Below are 11,550 nucleotides of genomic sequence, written 5' to 3' on the forward strand. Positions count from 1 at the left end.
CGTCTACTTCTGGCGGAAGAAGTCCCAGAGCGAACAGAAGTACGCGCTTCTCGTTCAGGTATGTTGCTCCACCCTTTTCAGAAAACACCACAAAAGACCAGAGGCCCTCTGTCTGCCACAACCACAGCCGCACCGCACGTAATGATCACAATGTCTCATTTACCATTCCGGCGCGCAGGAGACCACGGCTCCGGTGGAGATGCAGGACTTTGACGAGAATTACGACGAGCCATCGCTCAGCCGGGCCTAACCCTCTCTTATTTTGTTGCTTCTCTTCGCTCTCGCTCCTCCACTATTGCTTCCAACTACAACAAGACGCGTACTGCTCCCTCACACATAGCTTGTGTCTTGTAGCGCCAATCGCACACAACCCCTTACGAAACGAAACGGACGAGAGGCGAGTGAAGGAACCCGTGAGTGCATTTTTGTTGTTTTTCCACGACTACGTTCGAGGGCTCTCGCACATCTCACACAAGACGGCGCCATCCCTAACGGATAGATGGTAAACAAGGCAATCACGTGATCAAGCTGGCGGCGGCGGCGGCGGGGGAAGCGTACGGGTTGTGGAAGGTGCACACATCGCAGGTCCACAGCTTCGCGACCTCCGCGGGCAAGTCCTCAGCCTCTGCTCTGCTTGGAGACGGGGAAGCAGACGCGCCCGCCTCCTCCCTGCCTGATGCGTCCGTCGCCTTTTCGTGCGAAAAGATGGTGCCTGGATGGGGAAAGGAAAAGTCAAGCCACAGTGAACAGAACCTGTGGGGAGAGTAAAGGAGCAGGGAGTCATACCCTTGAACCCCTCTTCGATTTGGTCGTGGCCATCGAGAATGTCGTAGTCGGCCATGGAGAGCTGTCGCCGCTCGATAAAGATGGTAGCCTTAGCCGGGACCTTGAATTGCCGCAGTGTTGCTTTGGAGTCCTTGAGCTCAACATCGTTGAAGAACAGCGCCTTAGGGATGATGGAGTGCGCCGATGTGAGTGGGAAGGCGAGAGACTCTCAGTCATGGCAGGGGTGTAGGGTGGCAGGTACCTGCTCGTTCGGTTCGATCTCGAGTTTCTCCAAAATTTTGAGCTTCACCACGAGGATTGTGTCGTCCGCCGACACTGTGATTTTGTCCGTTTTGACTGCGCAGGGGAGCAAAAAAGTTAGCCACGCCGCAATTGCGGCATGTGCCGGGAGTGAGGGAGGGAGGGAGGGGGATGCTCACCTGCTTTGGATCTTCTCGCTCGCCCCCCACCAGCGGGGGTCCGTCGCTTTGTCGTAACGACGATTTCGGCTTCTTCGTAGTTGTACTGTTGATCGAGTATGGCATTCTGTCTCGCTTCTGTACATTCGAGGCAGGTGGCTGGGTCCACGCGAAAGACGAGTTCACCACCGTCTTGCCGCTCTACCTGGAGCACGATGGGGCGATCCACCACTTTTCTGCACCAGGTGAAGGAGAACAGCACCATTGCAATGGTGACCAAGGAGCGCATGGACATGATCGGATGCATCTCCATCCCCGCCCCCTGCAAGGCGTGTTTGGTGGTGTACCTCTTGATCAGTTTTGCCCAGAGCTCGGGCGTAACGAGCCGGAACTCAGTTTCGTCGGGATCAATCGGAAACTGCCCCCGCCCAATGGAGATGTGCAGCTGGTCGTGGCAGCACACGAGCGATTCGTTGGCGATGGGGCTGGGTTCGTCTGTATCCGGCACGTTCTACGTACCATGGCGAACAAGATAGCATGATGATCAAACCAATTGCGGTGGTTGGTTGGTTGGTTGGTTGGTTGGTTGGTTGGTTGGTTGGTTGGTTGGTTGGTTGGTTGGTTGGTTGATGAGGGGACGTGGCAAGGTGTTGGTGGGAGAGCAGTACCTCGACCCAAGCTCGCCAACGACCAAACCACTCCTGAGAGATGATGTAGTAGCGACAACCCGGCTTGGCGTCCTTTTCGTTGGCTATCGCGTTGACCCGTCGCTGCTCCTCGCGTAAGGAGAGCACCGTCAGGTCGTCTTTTCTCCTACCAATACGAGCGGGAAAGAGCACCTTTTCCTTGGCTTTGACCACCTTCAAATTCTGTAGCTCCTCTTTGTTGGCCGCCGAGTCTCGGATACACTCCTTACACGCGCTCTCCGAGGAGTGGAACTCGGCTCCTTCCGGGAACTCGGAGCGAAGCCACGACCACGCCTGTGTAGCAAGAGTCGTGGTTTCAATGATGGCTAAGCACTTGCGAGTGTAAGGAGGCTAATGACTGCGAGTCTAATGTAATACATATGTGGCGGCCTCATACCTGTGCTGGGACTACTCTTCGTCCGCCAGCAGGACAAAGGTTGCCGTGTTCGCAGGTGATCTTCTCGTTCATATTTTTACTCAGATCCTCCGGCTCGCTCTTTTTCTTCCACTCTGTAGTCCACACGCACGCACACCACACAAGGAACACCAGGCATTGAAGCGCGAACGCGCAACACAAAGACACGCTATTAGCACTCTCCCTAAAGCAGACGGAGGGCACAAGGCCCCCAGCGGAGAATAGCGTACGGTTAAGCCAAGATGTCGACAAGATGTATCCCTTTGGTGCTGGACCCGCTGTGATCAGGTTCAGTGTCGTCTCCTTCATTCGGTTGTACTCCGCGTCCTTAGCCAGTTCTGAACACGTCGCAACAGTGAGGGGTTGCTCACATTTGTAAAAATAAATAAATAAAAATATAAAAAAGCGCATTCAGCAAGAAGATACACACCATGGCACAGAGCAGCGGAACAGGGCATGCAATAGCACTCTTGGCTGAGCACAGGTCCGCCTTTGAACTGGGACTGCAGCATCGACCACGCTTCCTAGTGGTGGACCAAAGGAAACAACAGCCAGACGACGTTCGTAAAGTTGTCTCTACAGCGCCGAGCCCACATGGATGGGGTAAGAACAGTGTGGGGGAGAGTACCGGCGTGATTCGCTTGGCGTGGGACAGTTTGCGTGGGTCCAGCATGTCGTGGGCGCACATGAGCTCAGTGTTGTCTATTGGAGGCAGCTCTTTGGATCCGATCACCCATTGTCGTAGCCACGACACGGCGATCCAATTATACTCCTTCTGTGCTCGCGAAGACAGCCACCAGTTGGGGTGAGCGCAGAGGTTCCGCCTTGCAAGTGAGCACGATCCAAATAAAACTATGCGCGTACCGTGCCCGGTGGTACGCCAAGCGTGGAGAAATGGGCGGTGTAGCTCTGCTTGTGTGCTTCGATCCGCTCGCGCTCTTCCTTCGCCTTCATGTCATACTCTTCAATCTGCTTTTCGAACTCTCGGTTGTCTGCACATGGCCAGGTGAGTGTGAGTGCCGTCACTCATACGAACCAGGTAGTCTACCGTAGTCTACGGCGTACCTATGTCCACAAAGGCTTGAGCAGAAGCGGGCAATTGGGGCTGCGCCACCGTTTCCCTATCCTTGAGAGCGTAGATCAGCATGTACGAGTTGGACGATTCGGTCATCCTGAACAATGCAACAACACAAACATGGGGAGATAGCGCCACGTGTGAGCGTTTTGGCAGCTCTCGTTTAATTGTGCTGGCCACCGGGGGCTTACCCTTCAGGAAGCGCGGCGCCCTTCTTTTTGTTCTTCTTGGGCTCCTTTTCTATGCCGATCTTGGCCTCGTCGAGCGGAGTCACCACAGCATCATCGAATCGCCACCACTTCTTCGTGCTGGTACCAGGCAAAACCACAGAGGATAGGGTACGGCGTGAGTATAGCGAACACCTGAACACATCGAGTGACATAAGTGAACGGGGGAGACGCACACTTCATCCCTGGTGTGGGCAATGTAATGGCCCACGTTGGCACCGGGACCAACGTGGATCAGTACACCGACCAGTTCGTAGGCCAATCCCTTTCTTCTCCTCTTATTCTCAACTTCATTTTGTCTGCAGGGTTGAGGGGAAGAAGGCGGTGATGAGCTTCTGGAGTGGAGGAACAAGAAGCGAAGAGGGCAGAGGAGGAGGAGGAAAGCGGATGAGAATAGATGGCTTTCAACTCGAGGCGACGCAATCACGACAGGTGGAGTCGGAGAGAGCGTACCGTTCGTCGAACTCTTGCATGTACTTGCCCATGTCGATCTCCAACGGAAATGCAATCGAATCTTGCAGCTTTCGCTTCTGGAACGTCTTGATGTCGTACACGAAGCGCATCAGCTGCAGGTTTAGCACCTGAATTACATTGTGTGGAAGAAGAAGAAAGAGCATCAGCACACAAGGGCTCAGCTGATCGAGCAAGGAAAAAAGACCGAAAGCAATTTGACACAGGGGGAAGATGGGGGAGACGAGAAAGCGAGAGAGGGAGAGAGTACCTTGGGCAAATTGAGCAGCACAATGGACCGGGTGGCGTCCTGCAATTTGCTGCAGGTCTCGCAGAAATACTGGTTGCTGTCCGTGAGCTGCTCCTCCCCCAAGAAGCTATGCAGGGAGTCGTCAATGGTTTTCGCGTCCTATAACCAGATGTACACAGACCCGGCCAGGTGGAAACCGGGCGAAAGAAGAGGTGAGTGCGAGGAGAGCCATTGTTTACATTGCCATCGCCTGTGCAGGGAATTCACCTTGAGATTGAGCTCGAGCTCTGAGAACTGGCACTTCCGTTGGGAGACAGTTTTGCAGGCCTGGCACACAGTGGTATAGGCGTATTCGCCCTGAAACTGCCCTACTAGCTCCTTGATACTCTCATCCTCACTCTGCTGGAAGCGTTCCTCCAGGTAATCGAGGAACAACTTGTAAAACCTGCAGGCACGCATACAAACCACGTTAAGTCACGGGCGAGCAATGGTAAAATTCAAAAAAATCATTGGGGCGAGGGGGCCGCGGCAACTTACTCTTGAGCATCTTGCTGGATGGATGTTTTCAGGTTCAGCGCCTCGGTGAGCCTCTTGGGGGTATAGAAAGAGCGGCGGCCTTCTTGCATGAGAGCAAACAGCCGCTGCAGCTCCGAGCACACCGAACCCTGCGGTAATTAATAAACAGAGACCAACGAACAGAATTGAATGCCACAGGATGAGGTGGCGCTGCGATCACCAATCTTCGAGAAGCTGAGTGTAGCGGTACCCTTGAATGCTCTTCTTTTTCGTTGACAGCTTGCTGAGCGTCCGCCTCAAGCTGTTTCTCCTTGCCCTTGGCTGTTTCTGCCTCCGCCGCTGTCTCCTCTTCCACCATGAGATCGTCACCAGTGCGCCACGCGTACACGCCTGTCGCCAGACCATGATGCACAAAGCGCGCGTCAGTCAGATCTGCACTGCGGTGGTCCACGCCTCTGTTTGCGAATTCCAATAGTGTGTGCAGTGTGCGTGTGTGCGTGTGACGCACGAATACCTTGTCGAAAGGCTGTGTTCATGTAGAGACACTGCAGGACGTTGTTCATGTAGCACGTGGCTCCAAGATTCTGCAAGGTGTATCATCAGGAGATCAGAAGAAGTGGCTACGGCAGTGAAACAGCCGGTGCTGGTGCAAAGACGTACCTCAAGGCCGGCAGGCACGTCCGGTTGCTTGACCTGCGCGTGAGGATCATTGCCCAGCTCCTCGATAGTGGGCGGGCACTCGGCCCACACACCTTCGCCTCCTTCTCCGAGGCCGAGCAAGCAATTGGGGTTATCTTCACAATTGTCAGCCCCGTGACCCTCTGCCAATCCATTTAACGAGGTGAGAACACAATATCAACGCTTGTGCCGCTTGATGATGGAAGCACACCTTCCGAGCAGGGCTCATCTCCAAGATGGTAGATTTGAGTAATGTGCGTTTGCTGCAGATCCTCCTCGGAATGGACGCCCTCCATCCACAGCTTTTGGGGGCTTTCATTCGTTGCGCCTGCACGCGCGCCTGCGGCAGCCGCTTGTCTCTTTGGCCGCCCTCGCCTCTGTGGGCTTCCTCGCCGGCCTCCTCCGCCACCTCTCTTTGGCATTGTACAACTGATGCAAAATTGGATTTGAGCAATAAAAAGAAATTAATCAGCTCTTCTAAAATCAAATCACCACGGTTTGTTGGTTTCGGCGAAGAAAGCGCGGGAAAATAGTGAAATATTTTGTTCTGTGTGTGTTGCTCTCGCTCACACACGGATCCGTGCTGCGCAACACGGCAGCTTCCCCCTCTGTACATGGATTCCTCATAGTGCGTCCCTCGGCAAAGAAGAAGGCCCACCATGCGTTCAGCTCAGTTCGCTGTTGGTGTCACCAACGTTGCTGGTTGTTTTGCTATCCGTGCCATGTCGCGCGTTTTCTCGTCCCTGCACCACACCATTTCCATGGTCAGCACGCACCAACGAGAGGGGGGGACGTGCGCGCGTGTACACACCTGATTGTTGAGCAGCATGTCTATGCTATGCTTTCGTCCCTCCTTCTCCCGTGCCTCCTTCTCCTTCTTGAGCGCTTTTGCGTAGTGCAGGCCACAAGCGTTGCATAATCTATCGATTGAGATGGATGACGACACACATGTAAGTGTTGAGTCTAGTGTAGCATGTGCGCAAAAACACCAACTCAGCGCGAACTGGGGGATGTGAGGAGTTTGTACGTGTGGTCACCATCCGGACCGCGTCGCCATTCAGGCGTATCTGTCACTCCGCACACATGGCAATGCAGATCTCGGCGTTGCACCTTTCGTCGCCTCTGCCGTTGCAAACAGATGTCAACAACAATGGGGTTTCTCTCTCTCCCCACTATGGGCGTCAAGAAAATGCCATTTGAAAGTACCTTTTTCCTGCCGCTGCCGCTGCCGCTGGGGTTGTCGCCTGCTTCTGCGCTCATCAGGTTGTCCTGCTGTGCCGCGGGCTGAAGCTCAGGCTCGATAGGTTGCTTACCGAACGGTACCGCGGGTGGCTGCCCCGCCATTGGTTGGCCCATGGACAGCATCCCGGACACGATCGATTGGTTGTAACGGGCGATGCCGCCCATGGGCACCGTCGGAGGCACCTTGGCCAGACCCCCGCCGCCAGGCTCGAGCATGTAGCTGCAGCATTTGCGAAAGCGAACACTGATTAGCATTACGTGTGTATACGCAAAGACAAGACACAGCCGCAATACCACGACAATTCGAGATCTGGAGGTTACGCGCACCGATTCGGGAAGTTAGGCGAGTCTGCTGGGTTGGAGGAGTGCATGTGTGGGGACATGGATCGAGGCTGTGGAAAAGGTGGGCTGGTTCCAGCAGTCAGTGGCAACGAGGCGTTGGAGGTCATTGCTTGGTGTGATGCTGTTCCGTATGCCTGCGTGGGTGCTTGCCCGAGTGGTCGTTGCGGAGGTGATGACAACGAACCGGCAAACTGCAGCATGCATCACAGACGCGCGCGTAAGTGAGCGAAAGCACTGAGTGCACCAACAACCACCGTGGAGGGAGAAGATAGGGGAGAGGAATGATTATTTATCCCTATTTATTTTTTAGTCCCAAAAAAATACAAATAAAAAAGAAGAGGAGGGGCAGGTTACCTGCTCTGTTCTGAGCACGAGCCGGTCGGGGTCAAGCGTTTCAATCGCTTTCAGCAAGTGCACGCCGATGTTGAAGAGATCATAATATTTCTCCTTGGAGATGTCAGTGGCGCTCGCCGCTTCCGCAACGGCATAGCGAGAGATGTAGCCGCTCAGCTTTTCCACCTTTTCATGTAGTGTACCACGCACGCACGCATGCACACACACACACACATGGGTGTTAATCCGGCGCCGATGTCCCTCTTGCTTCAAATCAGTTAAAGGGGGTGCCGCAGTGTGGCCGTACCTCTGCCCAGGTGCTCTCGCGCTCATAGACGTGGTAGCGATAACGATTTTCGTCCATGTTTGTGGCAGCGTTGGAATGAGCGAACCCACCCGACAGGTGGGAAGGCCGCGCGCCCAGTGGTGGTGATGCTGATTTGAAGGGAAGATGAAGCGGGCCGGGCATAGCGGCTGGTGATTGATGGGGCGGTAGCAGCATGCTGGGGAGGCCCGCCCCCGCAAAATCTCCACTCAGGTGTGCGGTTTGCTGATGCTGAGGATGCGCATAGACCCCGGCAGCGTGTTGCATTACGATGGCCCTCCAATGTGAGGATCCTGATGTGAGCTCTTTCCCGCTTGCGATTGAAAATCGAGAGCGCAGATGGTCAACAACGACAACCCTGGTTTTTCTCTCTGTTCGTCAAACGGCCAACAGCAGAAGAGAGCAGGCGGGAAATGTGGCCGGAAAATCCAGGCGGCAAGGCGAAACAAAGCCACGCCACGCACACCCCATCATCATCGCAACCGAGCAAGCACATCACCAAGCAGTACTGGTCAGTGGGCGTCATGTCATGGCTTTCCCACCTTACGGGAACGAAGAACAAAAATACGGATTCGGGCAGATCACCAGATCGAAGCACAACAACGTCGCCATCACCTCCACCATCTGATTCCAACAAAAAGAAAAAGCTGAGCGATGCCATGGACACCGCCGAGGAGGAGATCGACGAAGGGGCCTTCTTTTGGGTCGGCGCCGATCATGACGATAGGGCGGTGCCAAAGCCGCCTGCCTTCCCTCTTGCGGCTTCTTCCTACCCCTTTTCCTTGTCCTCCTCCTCTTCTTCGCCCTCATCAATGCCTGCCCCATCTTCACACAACTCCTCCAGATCCACTCGGGAGGAGGTTCTGCCGCCCTATCGCCGACCAACGGCGGGCACGTCCTCTGCCGCCGCTGCAGAACCACTCTACCCTCGCATCGGCTTCTCTTCTCTCTCCCTCGCCGCCGGCCCTGGCGCCACGCCACAACCCAGTGCAGCTGGTACCGCGACCCAGCGCACCCCGGCGCACGCTCCGCTGCAGGGGTGTTCCTTTCGGTTGAACCCTCGCCTCGTCGCTCTGGCCACGCCATCTCCTCCTGTACATCTCCTTCACTTTCCTAACCGGTCCTCTCCGTGCGCCGTTTCTCTCTTCGAGGTGCTGATGCTCTCCTTCTTTCTCTTTCTCTCTTTCTCTCTTGTGCGCGCTTCCCATTTGTGATTGGCCAGGCCGACTCGTTGCGTGGGCTGTTGAACAAGATGAAGGAGTTGGAGGGTAGGGTGAAGCAGAGGCCGACCTACGATCCCTGCTTCGAGGTCGAAATAGTCGCCGAGGCCAAACTCGATCGGCAAAAGCAGGTTTCTCTCCCTCCCCATCGCGCGCGCACGCACGCACACACGCACTCACGCATACACACACGCACCGCAGCATTCACAGTACTCATTTTTCTATCAGGAGCACGTCGCGTCTGCGAGGGAAGAACGATATCGCCAGCAGCGCGAGCTCGTCGAGGCTGAGGCCAAGCGCCGGCAAGACATCGCCATCACCGAGTGGGTCGAACAGCAGCAGCAGCAGCCCCAGCGCCAACAAGAGGGTGAGGACCAAGCGGCCTCCACATTTCCTGGAGCAGCTCACGCCTCGTCTACACCAACGACGGACGAACAAGCCCTTCTCGATCTCAGCTTCCCTTCTCCGCGCCTCGCCGCTCGCACCGGCCGTCCAGCGCAAACGGCCGAGCCACCGCCTCCATATCCGGGCTCCGTACCTCAATCGGCCGCATCGCCATCTAAAGCGGGTCTCATCCACTTCCCCGCGCCCTCCTCAGGCTACACCAACGGTCAGCTCACGCCGGCGGCTTCGGCGTCGGCATCACTTGTCCAGTTTCCCGGCCCTCCGCAGCATCCCTCTGCTGCTCCAACATTCCATCCCCCCTACCATCCGGCCTTCACCACCACCACGGCGGCCACACCCGCTCGACACCCCTATGCCCCCTCCGGCCTACCCGGACGGAGCGTGCATACTCCCTATTCTGTCCCATCAGCGGCCACTGTACAGAGCCCCGCGCTGCCCCTCCCGACCGGCGTCATGCCGCGACCCTCGGCCTTTTTGCCTTCCGTGGCCACACCGCCGTCGATCCCGACTGCGACTGTAAATCACACCACTCCGTCGGCTCGGTTCGCCGCTCCTCCGCGCATGACGATGGAGGACTATCAGCGAAAGTACCCAGTTCTCGCCAGTCCCGAACGAGTGCGTGCTCCCTCCGGCCATTCACTCTACCTGGAGCGCTGCTGAACCTTCTCGTCTCTTCTGCGACTGATCAACGCGCGTGTGGGTGTTCAGAGGGCAATATTCATCCAGCTGCTCGAGATGCGGTTCAAGCCGGAAATCGTGGCACTTGGCCTCGAAATCTACTCCGACAACCAGGTCGACAAGGTGCGTGCGTGCGGCACAGCGATTAGGCCGTGGCTGCGAAGTGTTGCCGTTTCGGGCTTGCCTTCTCACTCAGTAACGTTGGGCCTCTTCCCTTCCCCACAGATTGTCACGTTCGTAGCGAACTTCCACAAGCTTGTGGAAATGGGATTCTCACCGGAGCGCATCAAACAAGCTCTCCTACTGCACGAAGACGGCGATGTACAGAAAGCGATCATGTACGTTGTTACCTCTCCTCGCCACGAATGGCTCTGCTCAACCGCGGCTAAACTGTAACGTTTCGACCCTAATAATCTGAGCAGCTATCTGGAAGAGCTGGACAAGCTGATCACGGCAGGGCTCAAGGAATCCGAAATCTTTGACGCATTCATGCTCTTCGACAATGACATCCAGAAGGCCTCCTCTTTCCTCACCGCTCACGCAGTACGCGCGCACCTTAGCTGTGGGCCCTTTTTTTTTTAGGGATTCACACCTAACGCGAGTGCCTTCTATCGCGCAGGCATTGGCTCAGCTCGGCTTTGGTGATCTTCGCATACGAGAAGCCCTCCTGATGTGTGAAAACAACCAAGAAAAGGCCGTCCAGTACCTCATGATGAACACCTGACGACATGATCGTCTTGTGCTGACGACAAAAAAACTTTGGGTCTTCCTCGACTTTTCGCGAGTGTTCTCCCGTCACAGTTCTTTGGGGGGGGGGTGATAGTAGTAGATCCAGATCCAACCAAGCGCAGACGATGGAAGGAGCACCGCAACCGATTGACTTTGACAAGTGGCTCGAGGGAGCAAAGGCTGCCCTGCTTCCTCCCGTGTGCAACAAGCTCATCTATGGCGGGTGTGTAGCGCTACCACCTTTAATCTTCATCTCCAATCTTTCTCTTTTGTTGATCTTCTTCTTCTTTCACTGCACCGCTGGGCCACGTCGGCAGGCAGTTGAAGGTGATGGCTGTGGGTGGACCCAACGTGCGGTCGGACTACCACATGGAAGCTGGCGAGGTACGCGCGAGAGGCCACACCCCTTGTAAGGCCAAATGCTCATGACCGAGGGTGCGCGTTGGTGTGCACGCTGCATGGAGCCAGGAGTTGTTCTACCAGGTGAAGGGAGGCATGGTGCTCAAGGTGGTGGAGCACGGTGTCCACAAGGACATCCCTATTGCCGAAGGAGAATTCTTCCTGCTGCCTCCGCGTGTTCCCCACTCGCCTCAGGTACGCGTCTCGTGAGGTCCTTCTCCCCCGGGCACCTGAACGTACCGGCCTACTAACGCCCTCTTTCCCGTGTTCCCGTGTCTGTCGTCGCAGCGGTTTGAGAACACCATCGGACTTGTGGTGGAGCGCGAGCGCGACCCTGAGAGTGAACTTGATTGCATGCGCTGGTACTACCCCAAGCGCGCTTTTCTTACTTTTGGG

At 55.8% G+C, this 11,550-nt stretch overlaps 4 protein-coding genes across 4 annotated transcripts; 2 read left to right on the plus strand and 2 right to left on the minus strand.

Moving 5' to 3' along the window:
- Window positions 1-515: 515 nt before the first annotated feature.
- ACA1_348950 (ubiquitin domain containing protein) lies at window positions 516-5,777 on the minus strand (the record flags this gene model as incomplete). Its single annotated transcript, XM_004338454.1, has 23 exons — window positions 516-712; window positions 787-946; window positions 1,028-1,122; window positions 1,236-1,420; window positions 1,532-1,602; window positions 1,648-1,695; window positions 1,853-2,164; window positions 2,268-2,371; window positions 2,516-2,623; window positions 2,716-2,809; window positions 2,914-3,060; window positions 3,150-3,277; window positions 3,351-3,457; window positions 3,552-3,668; window positions 3,764-3,886; window positions 4,041-4,168; window positions 4,330-4,395; window positions 4,555-4,732; window positions 4,825-4,952; window positions 5,054-5,124; window positions 5,318-5,387; window positions 5,464-5,624; window positions 5,693-5,777. 23 exons carry the CDS (start codon window positions 5,775-5,777, stop codon window positions 516-518), a joined length of 2,883 nt encoding a protein of 960 aa, XP_004338502.1.
- Window positions 5,778-6,146: 369 nt separating this feature from the next.
- On the minus strand, window positions 6,147-7,990 carry ACA1_348960 (GATA zinc finger domain containing protein; the record flags this gene model as incomplete). Its single annotated transcript, XM_004338455.1, has 7 exons — window positions 6,147-6,224; window positions 6,293-6,401; window positions 6,509-6,603; window positions 6,688-6,943; window positions 7,051-7,256; window positions 7,420-7,584; window positions 7,706-7,990. The coding sequence occupies 7 exons, from the start codon at window positions 7,988-7,990 to the stop codon at window positions 6,147-6,149; spliced, it is 1,194 nt and encodes a 397-aa protein (XP_004338503.1).
- A 392-nt stretch (window positions 7,991-8,382) lies between these two features.
- ACA1_348970 (UBA/TSN domain containing protein) lies at window positions 8,383-10,750 on the plus strand (the record flags this gene model as incomplete). Its single annotated transcript, XM_004338456.1, has 7 exons — window positions 8,383-8,817; window positions 8,946-9,074; window positions 9,172-9,963; window positions 10,057-10,149; window positions 10,252-10,364; window positions 10,449-10,569; window positions 10,646-10,750. The coding sequence occupies 7 exons, from the start codon at window positions 8,383-8,385 to the stop codon at window positions 10,748-10,750; spliced, it is 1,788 nt and encodes a 595-aa protein (XP_004338504.1).
- Window positions 10,751-10,880: 130 nt separating this feature from the next.
- On the plus strand, window positions 10,881-11,514 carry ACA1_348980 (3hydroxyanthranilate 3,4-dioxygenase; the record flags this gene model as incomplete). The annotated part of the gene is made up of 4 exons (XM_004338457.1): window positions 10,881-10,978; window positions 11,073-11,139; window positions 11,224-11,349; window positions 11,443-11,514. Coding segments are annotated over 4 exons (363 nt in total), but the record flags the coding sequence as incomplete, so codon positions are not given.
- Window positions 11,515-11,550: the final 36 nt, after the last annotated feature.

This window comes from Acanthamoeba castellanii (genome assembly GCF_000313135.1).
Source record: "Acanthamoeba castellanii str. Neff unplaced genomic scaffold scf7180000084689, whole genome shotgun sequence".
Lineage (NCBI taxonomy): Eukaryota > Discosea > Longamoebia > Acanthamoebidae > Acanthamoeba > Acanthamoeba castellanii.